The sequence below is a fragment of the Hydra vulgaris genome, chromosome 03 (genome assembly GCF_038396675.1).
Source record: "Hydra vulgaris chromosome 03, alternate assembly HydraT2T_AEP".
Lineage (NCBI taxonomy): Eukaryota > Metazoa > Cnidaria > Hydrozoa > Anthoathecata > Hydridae > Hydra > Hydra vulgaris.
The window spans coordinates 24,799,214-24,816,075 of NC_088922.1; the positions used below are offsets into that span (position 1 = coordinate 24,799,214).

Genomic DNA, 16,862 nt, shown 5'->3' on the forward strand with positions numbered 1-16,862 from the left:
ATTATTCTTGCTATGTACGATTACTGTATTTCTGATTAGTTTACATAAATATCTTACAGCAATAATTTTATTTTTAAATATATGCACCAGTTTATAATTTATATTCATAACCATAATCTCCATTCACAAACTCACAACTCATAATCTCTATTCACAAACTTGATTTATTACAAATGTTATTGCTTTTAAGTAATAATATAACATTATTGTTTTTTGAATTGATTGTTATCGTTTTGAGAATTTATATATGGTCATTATTATTTTATGAATTTTTATTGTTATTACACTGGGCTTCAAACAACTGTTATAATATAATAAAAACTGCCGACATCTTAATTAAAAAAAAAGTTCTTAAAACTAAAACTATCCAGGCTGAAATGTGTCAAATGCTAATTAGCCGACTATATTCCTTAAAAAACCGGCTATAAGTTGAAAATAACCTTCTTTGGGGAGGGGGATGTCCACACACACAACCCCTTAAAATCGCCCGTGTCCGTCACACTAGTTGCAAAGCTTATGAAAAAATTCCTCCAGGAAGGATCAAGGTATTGGGGTACTTCCAGAGGCGTGGTATTTTAATTAAACTATTGAAAATGGAAGCATCTTGTTTATTAGACAAGCACTATACAACGTTACCACTTAAACTTATTTTTATCGAAAACATGTTTTTCTTGGTCGACTTCTATCAGCAATAGTAGAACTAAAAGTCGACTGAAACAGTGAATTAAAAAGTTTGTCGACTAACTTTGTTTTAAAGTCAGTCAACTAATATACGCCAACTTAAAATTAGTTGCGCAACATTGCTTATTACATTAGGCATTTTTGTTTATCTTTTATGGCTTTGTAAATGGTTTTTGATGAAACAAAAATGAACAAATATAAAAAATAGAAAATGAACAAATATAAAAAATAGAAGTAATTGGAAGCAACCTTTAAATGCTTGACAGCAACCTTTAGAAAGCTCTAACATCCGCTTTGTCTTAGTAATGTATTGATAAAAAAAAATCATTATTTTTTGCTTGGAAAAATAAATACCATTTTTTATTTCAAAAAATTTATCGGTTGATTTTTCGTAAAATGACGTATCGAATGAGTCATTTTCAAAATAACTTTTTGCAAAATAATCTCATTTGAAACTAGTGCGAACTAATTTCAAACGTATATTTGCAATTTGCTTTGAGCTAAAACAACTTTTGTATGCCCTTGGTTTTTATCATTAAAGGGATCAGCTATTAATTATGCAACGCTAAATTTGATTGAAAAAAAAAGAAAGAAAAAAAAGATAACAAGTTTACTCACTCGCAGAGTTACTAATTAAACTAAAAACAAAAATAGCAACATTCAAATTTAATAAAAACCGTTGCGCAAAAGAGCAATGATCTCCTACATCTATTTTTAAATAAGTTGAACGTTGCGTAATTTATGAAGGATTCCAAAGTTTATCTGTAAGTTAATCTTATACTACAAACGCGGTTTGAATTTTAAAAATCAAGAAAAGAAGCTCTGATGCATGCCAATTATACTTGTATTTATTGACCAAATAATTTGTTTTTAAAACAGCTAACTTTTATCAACAGGTTATTTCGTCAATTTTTCAAGAAAACAGCTTTTAGTCTTAACTTTTGTTAAGCAATTTGCCTTATGGAATCTATTTAGATATAAAAAATACGTCAGAAATATAAGATTATTTCCGCGCACACTAAAAATGTCGCCTTTTGCAATATCTTGGTTAGTTTTATATTAATTATAAAGCATTCTGGGAAATAATAAAACTGTTTGTATTTTGATTATTTATTTAAAATTTACTTTTAAATTATACTTCAAAATATTATTAACTTCATATTAACTTTTTATTTTGGAATAAAAAATATTTCTGGATTTAATATTTTGATTTTGTGTTTAAATTCATGATTAAAATGTTTAAATTCATTTCTATTTGCAAATGAGATGTTAATCATGACGTAATAAAACTTATAAAACAAAATAAACTTTCTGTTTGATCAGATACGGAAAAAATATTTTGGATAAGAGATGGTCGCGCAAGTGTTTCTAACATTGCTTATTACATCGTTTGTATTTGCATCTCAAGTAGATGTAAATTTGGTTGTTCCAGATGCCGATAATGAAAACGAGTTTTTATCAGTAAAATTGTCTAAAATTGGAGAGAATGGCAACAAAACTGGTATTGATGTTACGGTAAAAGTTTTTGTTTCCTTTGATACTAAATTAGAAACAGTTTTTCAAAAATATTTGAATAGTTATATAACTAGTATGTTGGAATATATATCAGGGTTTCCACTCAAAATTTTAAAAAAAGTTAACACTTATTACTTGTTAGACAGCAAATACTTTTGGTATAAAAAACAAAGTTTTTCCAACAATGATGCTCTAAACATACATTTTCCAGTTTTTCAGCATGTTTTTCAATATATATATATATATATATATATATATATATATATATATATATATATATATATATATATATATATATATATATATATATATATATAATATATATATATATATATATATATATATATATATATATATATATATAAATATATATATATATATATATATATATAAATAAATATATATATATATATATATATATATATATATATATATATATATATATATATATATGTGTGTATATATATATATATAAAAATTGTGAAAAATGTATGTATATATATAAATTATAATATAAAATATAATAAAATGAATGTATATTAGGGTGCATCCAAGGCCCCATACATTCAAAAATTGATCTGTCCCTATTCTTAAAACTTTCTATTGGTTCTCACAAGACACCCTGTTAAATTTTTTCAAAATTGAATGAGATTTAGGGGGGCCACCTCAAGTCTGAAACTTGCAACAAGACCCTAAACAGAAGGAAAAAAAGTTTTTCAAAAGTTTGACATGTTGGGTCTCAAAAGAAGCAAAAAATTTCAAAAATAACAAAATTTTACACAAGAATTATTATTCTAAGTTTTATTGCATAAAAATTATTATTTTTTAACAAAAAATTAAAAAAAACCTTTTTTTTTCATGTTTTTGTCAAAAAAAATTTTCAAGGTATTTTTAACAAAAAAATGATAACTATTTTTGAAATTTTTATAAAGTTTCGCTTCTTTTGAGACCCAATATGACATACTTTTGAAAAACTTTTTTTCCTTCTGTTTATGGTCTTGTTGCAAGTTTCAGACTTGAGGTGGCCCCCTAAATCTCATTCAGTTTTGAAAAAATTTAACAGGGTGTCTTGTGAGAACCAATAGAAAGTTTTAAGAATAGGGACAGATCAATTTTTGAATGTATGGGGCGTTGGATGCACCCTAATGTATATATATATAAATTATAATATAAAATATAATAAAATGTATTTATATATATATATATATGTATATATATATATATATATATATATATATATATATATATATATATATATATATATATATATATGTATGTAAATATATAAATAAGAAAACATCAAACAATACGAATTCTCTTAATACAAATAATAATTTATTTTGAGAAATTTTCAATGGGTTATGGACACCAGCATCATCAGCTCGTAAAATATTACAAAATTTTTTGAACGTTCAAAAAATTTTGTAATATTTTACGAGCTGATGATGCTGGTGTCCATAACCCAGTGAAAATTTTTCAAAATAAATTATTATTTGTATTAAGAGAATTCGTATTGTTTGATGTTTTCTTATTAATATAACATACATTCTTATACACAATGTCTACACTCAAATTATATATATATATATATATATATATATATATATATATATATATATATATATATATATATATATATATATATATATATATATATATATATATATATATATATATATGATTATATAAATTGTGATACTCATCACCTATTTTTAGGTTGAATTGAGGATTCATGTTATTGATGGTAAAGTTCACTTAAACGGAAATAAAATGGAACATAACACTGTAAATGCAGTACATATAAAGCTCACTATAGGTTTGTTTTCAGTTGAATATACTTGGTTTAGAATAAAAATGGTATAAAAAATATAACTTTAACATTAATTACAATGAATAGAATTTATTTATATTTTCAAACAATATATGTTATAGTTGAACTTCAAAATGGTATTGCCAGTGACCCAAGATTGGCACCTGTCCATTTGCGTGTTCTGGTAATAGAAAGAGTCAATTTGGATGGAAGGATAACATTATTTGTAGAAGAAGAGTTTGTTTCTATTGATAATTTAAAAGTTGAGCAAGTTTATGTGCATCGTATAGGATGGGAAGATATGGTTAAAAGACCTACAGAACAAGTGCCTTTAGCAAACTCAGACATTCATCAAAAACCAATGGAAAATGATATGCATAAAAATTGTAAATTGTGCAATAGTTATTTGCATTATATAAATTAAACATTTGAAATATGCTTCAAAAATGAACATATTATAATTTTAAAAATTAAAATAACATATAGATCCATAATAAAATATTATTATTATTATTATTATTAGATATTGGAATGCCACAATATCCAGATGAACATGGTTTTAAATACGAAGAAAATACGGTACATTTTACTTGAACAAATTGTTGTTGTTGATTCGTTTACATTTTTTAATTTAATCTTTTACATTTTAGATGCTCAGTTCCTTTTTTTCATACCATTGGTATGAATGCCATGAAAATTGCATGCACTTTCACTGCAACAAAAGTCATCATGAAAGCATTTATCACCATCATGAAAAAAAGAATCACAATCATGGTTTTTGGCATAAAATCAGCTGCTGGTACCGATGTTTGAATTTCAGATCTAAAATCGCATTGTACTCTGTTTCTTTTTTGACATTAGTTGCATTTACTTTATGTTGCTGTATGTGCATAAGAAAGAGAAGAATGGCTAAAGTAATCTTTTTTTTTAATAAGTTTTAATTTTTTTGCAGCACAAACAGTTTTTCAATAATTTTGTTATGCATTTTTAGGTTTTGCTTTTAACCCAGACACCAATGAACAACTCTATTGAAGTGAAAGATGATAATAAAGACGAGAAGAAAAATAGTGATGAAAGTTTTGATTTTCATTTTCAATTTGATCATGATGTTGTTGTGAGCGATAAAGAAAAGTTAATTGCTTAAGGCGATTTTTAAAAGCTCTTTTATTTTTAATATTTTTGTTTAGATATTATGCACTAATGTTTATATTTCTATAATAAAATTTAAAACGACATAATTGCGAGAATTTTAGTGTAAAAACTAGACTCGATAATTTTTCTTTTATTGTAAGATTATGTATAAAGTTTTTGTATATATTACTTGTATTGACAACTTATTTGTGGAGTTTTGATTTGTATTATTTGAGTTATTTATAATTTAAAACACTCATTCAACATCTCGTATGCGGAAATAAAATATTTATTTGTTTTTTAAATTAATGTATTGAAGTTTTATTTGGGTTTTGTTTTTTTGCACTTTATTGCTTTTATTTAAGCGGGGTTTTTTTTGCTAAAAATATAATATTTTACGAACAAGTGAAGCACTTTTTTGTCTTTAGGCATTTTTCAAAGCAAGTAAAAAATGTTTTTCTTAATTTTTTATTTGAAGGCATTAGTAGTTTGCTTCATTTTATCATCATGTGCAAGGACACGAAAATCGTTAAAAAATATTTGATCGAAACATTTTCATTTAAACGAAGATCAATAAGACCTATATATATATATACATATATATATATATATATATATATATATATATATATATATATATATATATATATATATATATATATATATATATATATATATATATATAATGTGTGTGTGTGTATATGTATATATATATATATATATATATATATATATATATATATATATATATATATATATATATATATATATATATATTGTTGTTTTGATTATGTAATAATAATCAATTTTTTCGATTTGAGAGCGATCAATATAAAGTGAAATAATCACAAAATAGATCAATAAATAAATAAAAAAGTAAGATAAAAAAAAACTTTTTTACGGTACTTAAAGTTTCATACGTTTTTCATATTTCAAAATACTATTCCTCTATGTAATGAAGTTTTATTAAAGTCTGGTTATAAATGTAGTCTAACATATAATCCTATAACAATATCAACTCCAAAACGGAACAGAGCCCGCAACATCATTTGGTTTAACCCTCCATTTAGTAAAAACGTTAGCACCAACGTGGGAAAATGTTTTTTGAAACTTATTGACAAACATTTTCCTAATAATAATAAACTGCATAAAATCTTTAACAGGAACACAGTCAAAGTTAGCTACAGTTGTATGCCAAGTGTAAAATCTATTATAAACTTGCACAACAAATACATTTTATGCAACAATACAAACCTTAATCAACAGGACTGTAACTGCTATAATAAAAATCTCTGTCCGTTGTTTAATAAATGTTTAACAAGCAACATTGTATATCAAGCAACTGTTATAACAGATAATCTTGATTCATCTTCTAATGAAAAATCCTACATTGGGTTAAGTGAGACTCCTTTTAAATCAAGATACGCTAATCACGTTAAATCATTTAACATCTCTAAATATAAAAATGATACTGAACTCTCAAAACATGTATGGAAGTTAAAAGAAGTTAATTTAGTCCCTGTAGTTAAGTGGAAAATTCTCAGGCGATGTAAAGCATATAATCCAACATCCAAATCTTGCAAATTATGTCTCACCAAAAAATATGAAATTCTATATTATAAAAATACTAATTTATTGAATAAAAGGAGTGAGATTGTTTCTAAGTGTAGACATAGAAACAGATTCCTTTTTTTCCAATATGACACTGGCGATTAAAAAAGATGTTTTTCCATATTATCAATATATTTATTATTATTGTCATTATTATTACTATTATTATTATTTGACGTCAGAACTCATTCCATTGTTTTTTTTAATTTTGTAACGATTTTTTTTAATTTTGTAACGGTTTTTTAATTGTATTTTTGAACGGTTTTTTCTTGATTTAAATATATGGCTGATGAGTGCCGCAAACGGCATGAAACTTTAAGTACCGTAAAAAAGTTTTGTTTTTTTTCATCTTACTTTTTATATATATATATATATATATATATATATATATATATATATATATATATATATATATATATATATATATATATATATATGTATATATATATATATATAGTAAAATATAAATTACATTTTTTTATTAATTACGACAAAATAGGCAATAGCAAAAAATACAATAGAGTTTAAATTATTTAACAAAATTTTAACGACTAATAAAATGATAACTATTATGTGTAAAGTGATATCTTATAATGGTTTAACTGTTCATATCTGGATTTTTCCATTCAATGAACAAACTATCCTTAATCTTAAGCTCGAATTTATTGGAGGCAGGGCATCTAATTTTGAAATACAGTCATTATAAATATAAAAAAAGTTATTGTTAGCATGGAGATGTTTGTATATGTGTGAGTTTTTGTCTCTCCTGTAGTGTTCAATCGTTCCTGTTTTAAGGTGGCGAGAAGTTTTGCATATATATAACAGGAATCAAATCCTGCTTATACAAGTTTTATACATATATATATATATATATATATATATATATATATATATATATATATATATATATATATATATATATATATATATATATATATATATATATATATATATATATATATATATATATATATATATATATATATATATATATATATATATATATAATAGAAATTGTTATGGACATTTTTAAAATTTTATTTGTATAAAAGATACAACGTACAGAAGATTCACTTTGGACATAGAGAAGCAATCAACGAATTAAAATCGTCCCCTTTCCTGACAATAAAATAATATTGTATAAGGTCGACAAGTTAGTTTTTTTCTATAAAAAAAGTTAGCTGACTGTTTTTCGTTCGGAAAAAAAAATGAGTTGAAGAACTGTTTTTTTAATAATCGAATTTAATATTAAAAGTAGTAGTAGTAAATTATTAGATTTTTCATTACGATCACTGACAAAGTTTATATTATTTTCCTAAGAAAAAATAAAAACCTCTTTTCCGACTCAATTACATAATTAAAAAAACTAATATCAAAAGGCAAACAACTGTACATTTTTTAGAACTGAGTTTTGATTAAAATCTAAATTTTTTTCTTCATATAAGTACTTAATTTACGGCATTGTCACACTATGCGTTGCACTCCTACTAAAAAAGGAAGTAGGTTGTTTATCTGAGGACCATTGAATACATTGAAATAATTTTTAGACATGACATCATAGATTCATTAGTGGTTTTTAGACATGACATCATAGATTCATCGTGGTCAAAGGTACCTGTTGTACCTTTGACCACGTTGTACCTTTGGTCACTCTACTCTGTTGGCTTACTATTATTATTTAAAAAAAACGGGAAGTGTCATTTGAAATAGTAGTCCATGACAACTCTTCTTATCGTAAAACATTATACTTGGGATAGATGGTATTGATCCACAAGCAATTATAAGTTTTGACTCTTAAAAATTAAATATTTGTGTTAATCTTATTCTGATTTTAAAACTGTGATAAATTGTTGTTTGATTCATCTACGACATTATAAACATTACCCAACATCTTTTTTTTGTTATGGAAAATTTTGGATGATTATGTCTGACCGTAAATGGGGATTAAGAAAATAACTGTTAAAGAAACCCATCTCGTGTACCTCTGACCAATCAAGGATGTTGTACCTTTGACCAATAAAAACTGCTTCCTCGGTAATTTGCGGACTTTAAGAGGGCAAGATTATAAAATTTATAATCTACCTTATTAGGCGTCGTCTGTGCTTTATTGCTTTTTAATGCAAAATTGTTTCTAGTATTATAATCAGAGGCGTAGAAAGAATTTTTTGGTGTTCGAAATAGGTAACTTCCAGACATGGAGCAAACTCCAAACATTTATACGTTTATACTTATGTCAAATAATGAGGGTTTGCAAAAAATTGCGATGATTGGAGGCTGGGAACAAAAAAGCCCTAAAATTTTCGCCCTCCCCTGCCCCAAACGTGAGAGCAACAAGTTGATGAAATATTTTTTGTACTATTCTTAACTAGACTTATATTCATCGATAAATTTTAAGTTTCATAGTATTATCTATTAGCGTTTAAAAATTATTAACATATAAAATTTGCAACCCCCTCAAATTGAGGGGGGTTTAAACTTTATATGGTCATAATTTTTAAACGCTAAAATATTTTAAAATGAAATCTAAAATTTATCGATGAATATAAGCCTAGTTAAGAATAGTACAAAAAATATTTCATCAACTTGTTGCTCTCACGTTTGGGGCAGGTGGGGGGGCGAAAATTTTGGGGCTTTTTTGTTCTTAGCCTCCAATCATCGCAATTTTTTGTAAATCCTCATTATTTGATATAGGTATAAACATATAAATGTTTGAAGTTTGCTCCATGTCTGGAAGTTACCTATCTTGAACACCAAAAAATTCTTTCTACGCCTCTGATTATGATGATGAAATAATTCCATTGAATTTTAATGCAATTCACTATTTATTCTTGAACCACTACTACACTTAGAATAATCAATTTTGTTAATTTAGTTAGTTGGACAGCTGAAGCAATATTATTGTCAAGTTCATTTTATTACCTAGTTTCTGCTCAGCTATAGGGAATTAAATGTATCGAAATAGTTAATTAATTTTGTTAATATATTTTAGTTTTAAAATGCCAAGGAGCAAGATTGGTGTTTTTCGCAAAAAGGTTTCCGAAATGGATATGCTAAATGCAGTGAATTTTGTGCTTCAACAAAAAATGAGTTTAAGTGAAGCTGCAAGACATTGCAACATTAAAAAGTCAACTTTAATATATCAGTTGAAGCAGTTTAAAAAATCTGGTAGTTGCGAATATTTATATTCACATACCAAACCAAAAAAAGTATTCTCAACTGAAGAAAAATTAATTTTGGTAAACTACTTGGCAGATGCTGCAAATATGCATTATGGACTTACATTAAAGCAGATAAGATCCTTTGCATATGAGTATGCTTTAGCAAATCATAAAAAAATTGAAACTTCATGGATGAAAAATAAATGTGCAGGTGAACAATAGCTGCAAGATTTTCGCAAAAGATATAATAACAAGCTATCTCTACGTAAACCACAACCTACAAGTCTTGGTAGATCTTCTGCATTCAATAGAGAAACTGTAAGAATTGTATGTAAAAATTACAAAAATGTTTTAGAACGTTATCATTTTGACCCATCAAATATTTGGAACTGTGATGAAACAGGAATTACCACAATCCACGTACCACCAAAAATTCTAGCTCCAAAAGGTAAAAAACAAATAGGGAGCATAACTAGTGCTGAACGAGGCAACAATGTAACAATGATTGCAGCCATTAATACTACTGGAAATAGCATCCCACCATTACTTGTATTTCCACGTGCTAAATTCAAAGACTACATGTTAAATAATTGCCCTCCTGGAAGTGCAGGAGCAGCTAATAAGTCTGGATGGTCAAATGAAGTCATTTTTGTGCAATTTCTCTAACATTTTATTAGTAATGTGCGACCGTCAATTAAAAAACCTGTTCTTTTATTAATGGATAATCATGAGAGTCATGTAAACATTTCTGTTATTGAGTTAGCAAAAAAATCAGGCATAGTTTTAATGACATTTCATCCTCACACAACCCATAAAATGCAACCTCTTGATCGTGGTGTTTTTGGACCATTTAAAACTTTTTATAACAATGCCATGAATAACTGGATGATATCACCAGGCAATGCTGGTAAACCAGTCACAATTTATGATATATCTTACTTTGTTGGTCAAGCTTATCCTCATGCTTTTGTACCAAATAATATTATAAACAGTTTTAAATGTACTGGATTTTATCCATTTAATGAAAATATTTTTACTGATATTGACTTTTTAGCTGCAAATGTTACTGATAGGCCAATAGTGAATACTGAAGCTTGCCTTTCTAATGAGATTATTGATGTTAAAACTGCTCCATCCAGTGTACCATCAACGTCATCTATTGTTTTAGGGGAAATCCCTACTGTGAGTTTACCATCAAGATCAATTGTTTCACCTGAGATAATACGACCTCATCCTAAAGCCAAATTAAGAAAAACAAATACTTCAAAAAGACGTAATAGAAAATCATGTATTTTAACTGATACCCCTGAAATTAAAGTTATTCTAGATTCAAAATCTAATAACCAACAATTTAAAAAGACCTCTTCAAGCAAAAGTAAAAAAATGGCAAAGCAGATTATTTTTAGTCAGTTTGACATATGTTTAAGTGATGAAAGCTCTAATGAAATTGATTTTGGAGTAAATATACTTGATAATGAAAGTGAAATTGTTTCTGGAGATTTTTTAATTGTCAAGTTGGCTGGAAAGAAATGCTCTAGATTTTATGTAGCAGAAGTTTTAGAAGTTGTTGGTATAGTTTACAAAATTAAGTATCTTAAGAAATCAGGAGATTTTTGTAACAAGTTTATAAGAGAAGATGACAATCTTTATGATTTTGAACATAAGGATATTATTATGAAACTTCCACCACCAAGTATTGGTCATGGTTTATCTAAGCGTCAGTATCTTATGTTTGATGTTGATCTGACTATTTGCAATAGTTAATATATTTTACTCTTTTATCATTGTATTTTTTGTTGTCATCATTAAGATATTTTCTATAAAAAGCATTATGATTATATGTAAATGAATATAGACCGCCAGCTAACATAAGTTATAAAGATATATTTTTGCTCTTTTCTTATCTAAAATAATAAAAATAACTGTATATATTAGACAATATGTTTTGTACAATTAAATCGCGTTTAAAGCTTTGGACCTTAATCCTAATTATTTCATGTAAGTAGCATCTAACTAATGAAAATATGTGACTTTATCTAAATAGTTATAATAACTGATTTTATTGAAAAAAATTAGTAATACTGAGTATCGTAACTTTAATACACAAGTCTTTGCAAGATTGTAAGGATTGATTTTTCTAGTTTTTTTTTAGACAATTAGGATTGATTACAAAATAATTAGATTTTTTTTATTGATATAAGATGGACCAAAAGTTTCTATATAATATATAACAAGCTAAAATATTAAAAAGGGTTCAAACATTGCATGATTTTTTAATAATAACATTTTGGTCAAAGGAACAACGCGCATCGGTCAAAGGTACAACGTACGTGTTGTACCTTTGACCAATAGACTTCTTTTTTTAAAACGCGGGAAAAAGATACTTCTTGGTCAAATGAAAAAAAAGTTCTAAGTATAATTTTTGGGCAAAATATAAGAGAATATTATAAAGTTTGAATGGTTTGGATTTACTCAATAGGCTACGCAAAAAATGCCTTAAAGCAAAAAGTGGTCAAAGGTACAACAGGTTCCCCTACATTTAAAAAAATTCAAATATTAAGAAAACCGAGTTTTTTTTTCTTGTACGTATCAATTTAGTTTATCGCTAATAAAGACTTATAAACCGATAGTTTTCTTTATTGAACATTAAAACTTATTTATTTATTTTACAACTTTGCTTTTTATTACAATAAATGACACGCTTTAAGGAGAATGATCTGAGTCGATTCTCTATTCAGTTCACTCCCCTAAAGATGAATTAAAGTACCTCACTAGAGAGGCAGCCAAAACGTTTTTTACGTTTAAAATGTCGATTTGTTGCATAAAATTTGAATTAAATTATTCATTAATTTTTGTGGACTAAATAAAACGGAAAAATAAAAAAATTAAAGGAAAAGAAAAAAAATTACGCGAAAGCCTTTTTTTGTTTTTCTTTGTTTTAAATTAATTTAAAAAGTTAAATAGATAACATAATAGTATACGAAAAATCGATGAGAATCGAAAGATATAGTTAATAGTGACTATAGAAATCTAAAGAAAAAAAAAAAAAAATCAGAAAGGTTTTCAAATTAAAAGAAAATAAAATAAAAATAAAGAATGATAAGCAAAGAAAACTAATATATAAAAAAAAGTTCAAAAACAAAGCGTTAAATATAATGATAATAATAATAACGACAATAACAATAATAATTATATCAATAAAAACTACGTATATTTAGAATGCTAATCCACCATTCCTAGCTCGACGTCACGAAATAATTGAGAGATGTTTTGGTTTGAATTCTGCTATTATGGAGGACAACTAAGTTAGCGGAACTAACAGACTAATTTTTATATTCATAGTTTTTTCAAAAAGTATATTATATTATAAAATTTAACAATTTTATTAACAAAATTAGAAAATATAAATCTTAATCTGGTTTATTTATTTATTATTATTGTTTTATTTTAAATTTAAGTTAAATATATAAATATGCAAACTTTTTATAGAAAAAAAAATATATATAACATGGCCAACTTTTTTGCTGTATTTGCGTGTTCAAATCGTGAAAAGGGTAAATCTTTCTTTTCATATTTTTATTTAGGAAAACCTGCTTCACTTTTCTCACAAAATAATCCTGATTGGGTTCTATCCTTAAATCTGGGGCACAAAAAGTTTAAATTTGAGGTTGAGAAATCTAGACAACGTTATTTACGACACAAAAACCGTTCATTGTTAACAAGTCGAAATAATTATATGTCTTGTAAAAAAAGTATCACTTATTTAAACTCTTCTGAAGATTCAATTGTAGACTTTCAAATAGATAATTTAAAAGTAGTGATTTTCTCAGAAAGTGTTACAATCGATTATGAAAACTTAGTAGATGCGAGTATTTGAACAGATATGACTGTCACAAATATTAATCAAATAGAAAATGAGTATATATATAAAAACAAACTTGATTATGACTTGCGTGCAAATTTAGTCAAACTCCATGTGGGAACTATTGAATAGTTTGATACAGATTCAAAAGTAGCATTTTACACTAGATTGCCAAATTTGAAAATTTTATGTTGTTTGTTTAACTTTTTAAAGCCTGTTATAACTGAAAATGGGAACTAAGCTTTATAGTACTTTGAAGAATTTTCTTTGACACTTATGAGATTGCGTTTAAATCTAACTATTAGAGACCTTGCTAATAGATTCGAAATTTCAAAATTGACCATATCAAAAGTATTTTTAAGATGGATTGACATTATGTACTTCAGAATAAAATATTTAATTAAATGGCCTGCTGGCAATGAGCTAATGGAAACTATGCCTTTATGCTTCAGAAAATATTTTGAAACAAAAGTGGCTGTAATAATTGATTGCTTTGAAATATTCATAAATAAATCATCTAATCTACGCATAAAGCTTGGGGAGGACGCGTTAGCGATAAATACCTAACAAAGCATGATAGAGGTTTTAACATTGCTGATAGTGTTGGCTTTTATTGTAGGGAGCTAAAGAGTCCAAGATTTACGAAAGGAAAGTTACAACTAACTTGTTTAAATGTAGAAACAACCCGGAAAATTGCCTCTGTTTGAGTACACATTGAGAGGGTTATTGGATTATAATTCAACAAATATAAAGCTCTACAAAGTATTATGCCATTAGATTACTAATATACTAAAGATTCTGTGTTATGCTCAATAGACAAAATTGTTATTTTTTGTTCTTCTTTGATAAACATATGTGATTCAATTGCAAAATAGTTTTTTAAAAATTTCGTTTTTTTTTAGTTTTAAAAATAGTTTTTTTAAAATTTCGTTTTTTTTAGTTTTAAAAATAGTTTTTTAAAAATTTCGTTTTTTTTTAGTTTTAAAAATAGTTTTTTAAAAATTTAGTTTTTTTTAGTTTTAAAAATAGTTTTTTAAAAATTTAGTTTTTTTTAGTTTTAAAAATAGTTTTTTAGAAATTGGATTGAATAAGTAGTGAAACTAGAATTTATAACAAAAATAATTATAAATATTTATAACAAAAATAGTTTAAAATATTTTTATTAAAAGATTTACACTTTTATTTCAATTTAATACAATAATTGTGATCAATAAAAACTTTGTTTTCTTTTTTAAAGTAGTTGTGTTCTATTTTTATCCGATATTTCTTTCATAAAATGATTTCTATGGCTGTAAAATTTGTTAATTAGTTCAGGTAAAATACATTCTTCAAAAAATAGTTTACATTTTATTATATTCTCTTGTCTATAAATTCCAAATCCGGAAAAATTCTTTCACAATACGCATCTTTTGATGTCTAAATAAAAAAATCACAGTACTTGATAAAGCATATAACTGACACTGAAACTGATAGTAATATTTATATGATTTTTTGAGAGCTATATAAACTCCATTATTTTCCAGACAAGAATTTTTAGAATTTAATAACTCACTAATGTATTTATCTTTCGCACTATATAGACACTTTATCTCCAGACAACCATTTCCACAACAATAACAATTAATAACTGCATCTGGCGATGCACCAAGGAAGGGTTGATAAACTGAAATAAAAACCCACAGTTTTTTGTTGAAAATTTAGAGTGTTTCTTTTCCATAGTTTTGGAATACAAAATTAATGCTTTTTTTCATGGTCATTTCCCCATTTTGTTGTTGCTGTGCAAAAATGAGCTTGAACGGGGTAACATTTGCATAATCAAACTGATTGGTGGTTGGGTGATGCTTGCGCAGCATACACTCCCAAATTTTGAAGCAGTTATACGACCTGCCCTAAAGTAAAACCAGTTCTTACTTTTTGCTTGAAGTCGCGTTGTACTTTCAACATTTTTACTTAGCTCAATCGTTATTGTAATTCTTTTTTTTAACAAGCAGCTAGGAGTTGTTCAAAGTTTAAAATTATATTGCTCTGGTAAAGATCTGACAATGATTCAGGATATTTTTCTGTTATTATTGATGGTTCATAAGATTTGGTAAATTCAGGAATAATTGAAAGAATAGCTGGTTTTGTTCCACATTGACTCAGGTCTAAAAATAATTTATCAGTTTCCTCTTTTGTTGGAATAGAAACATTTTTTCTATGTGTTATTTTTTTTTCTTTGATTACGCCATGAACTTTATTATTTAAATTACGTTGCAAAGATTTGCTCATCACACTCAATATGAAATAGTACCGCACCAATATGAACAGCTTTCTCCAAAACAACCATGCAATTGCAATGTGCACAAACTATAATTACTGACTTCTCCGAAATAATCCATGGATATAACATACATCATTCATTTTTTTGAGAATGTTTCACCTAAAATATTGGTTAAAAAAAAATTAAAACAAGAAAGCTATTTAAATATTGAACTAAAAATTTAATAACCTACTCTGCCATGAATAAGAACATATTTCTCAAATAATTTGACACCAACGTTGATAACCCAATCTGATACAAATTGATTATAAGAATCAAGAGTTTTATATGCTTTCAATTGATCCTTAGTAAGAGGACTGGAGCAAATAAAAAATAGTTCACAATATCCAGATATGTAACATTTGGATAACTATCTATATTATCGGAGAAATCAATATCTTTAAGAAGATATGGGTCAACATGGTTTATAAATTTTTTCCAAATATCTTTGCTTTGCATTAGAATCAAGCTTAGACAAATCTTCGCTTTCTGTTCGCATTGCCGATCACTTTGTTTTGTTTACGTTTGTTTGTCTTCCATAATGGCGGTATAGTTTAAAACGCGATAACTTGAAATTTGTTAAGGGATCGTCCGTAAATTACGTAACGCCTAATTTCACTAATAAATTGAACAAATATGTTCAAAACGTTTTTTTTTTTGTTTTTTTTTTTATGCGCATGATATTCCGCAAGCAAGACGCGTTTCAGGAGAAGATAAAACTGTGAAGTAAAGTATGTTTTTAAATGGATTTTTATCGATAAAAGTTAAGAAAAAACATATCCTTTTTTTCTTACA

General features: G+C 26.2%; 1 protein-coding gene and 1 long non-coding RNA gene across 3 annotated transcripts; one reads left to right on the forward strand and one right to left on the reverse strand.

Moving 5' to 3' along the window:
- The first annotated feature begins 1,775 nt into the window (after positions 1–1,775).
- On the forward strand, positions 1,776–5,442 carry LOC100211907 (uncharacterized). The gene is made up of 6 exons (XM_065792729.1): positions 1,776–2,196; positions 3,913–4,012; positions 4,129–4,392; positions 4,530–4,585; positions 4,657–4,920; positions 4,998–5,442. Exons 1-6 carry the CDS (start codon positions 2,032–2,034, stop codon positions 5,148–5,150), a joined length of 1,002 nt encoding a protein of 333 aa, XP_065648801.1. The 5' UTR covers positions 1,776–2,031; the 3' UTR covers positions 5,151–5,442.
- A 9,606-nt stretch (positions 5,443–15,048) lies between these two features.
- On the reverse strand, positions 15,049–16,609 carry LOC136078043 (uncharacterized). 2 transcript variants are annotated; one of them, XR_010637471.1, is made up of 3 exons: positions 16,261–16,609; positions 15,321–16,187; positions 15,049–15,184 (listed from the first exon to the last, which is right to left on the reverse strand). It is a non-coding gene; the product is annotated as an uncharacterized LOC136078043 (long non-coding RNA). The 2 variants fall into 2 exon arrangements; XR_010637470.1 differs by having other exon boundaries at positions 15,049–16,187.
- Between the last annotated feature and the right edge of the window lie 253 nt (positions 16,610–16,862).

Coding starts and splice junctions, on each gene's coding strand:
- LOC100211907 (XM_065792729.1), top strand. CDS start 2,032: ATGGTCGCGCAAGTGTTTCTAACATTGCTTATTACATCGTTTGTATTT. Junction 4,393..4,529: donor AAATGATATGCATAAAAATT/GTAAATTGTGCA, acceptor TATTATTATTAG/ATATTGGAATGCCACAATAT. Junction 4,921..4,997: donor GAAAGAGAAGAATGGCTAAA/GTAATCTTTTTT, acceptor ATGCATTTTTAG/GTTTTGCTTTTAACCCAGAC.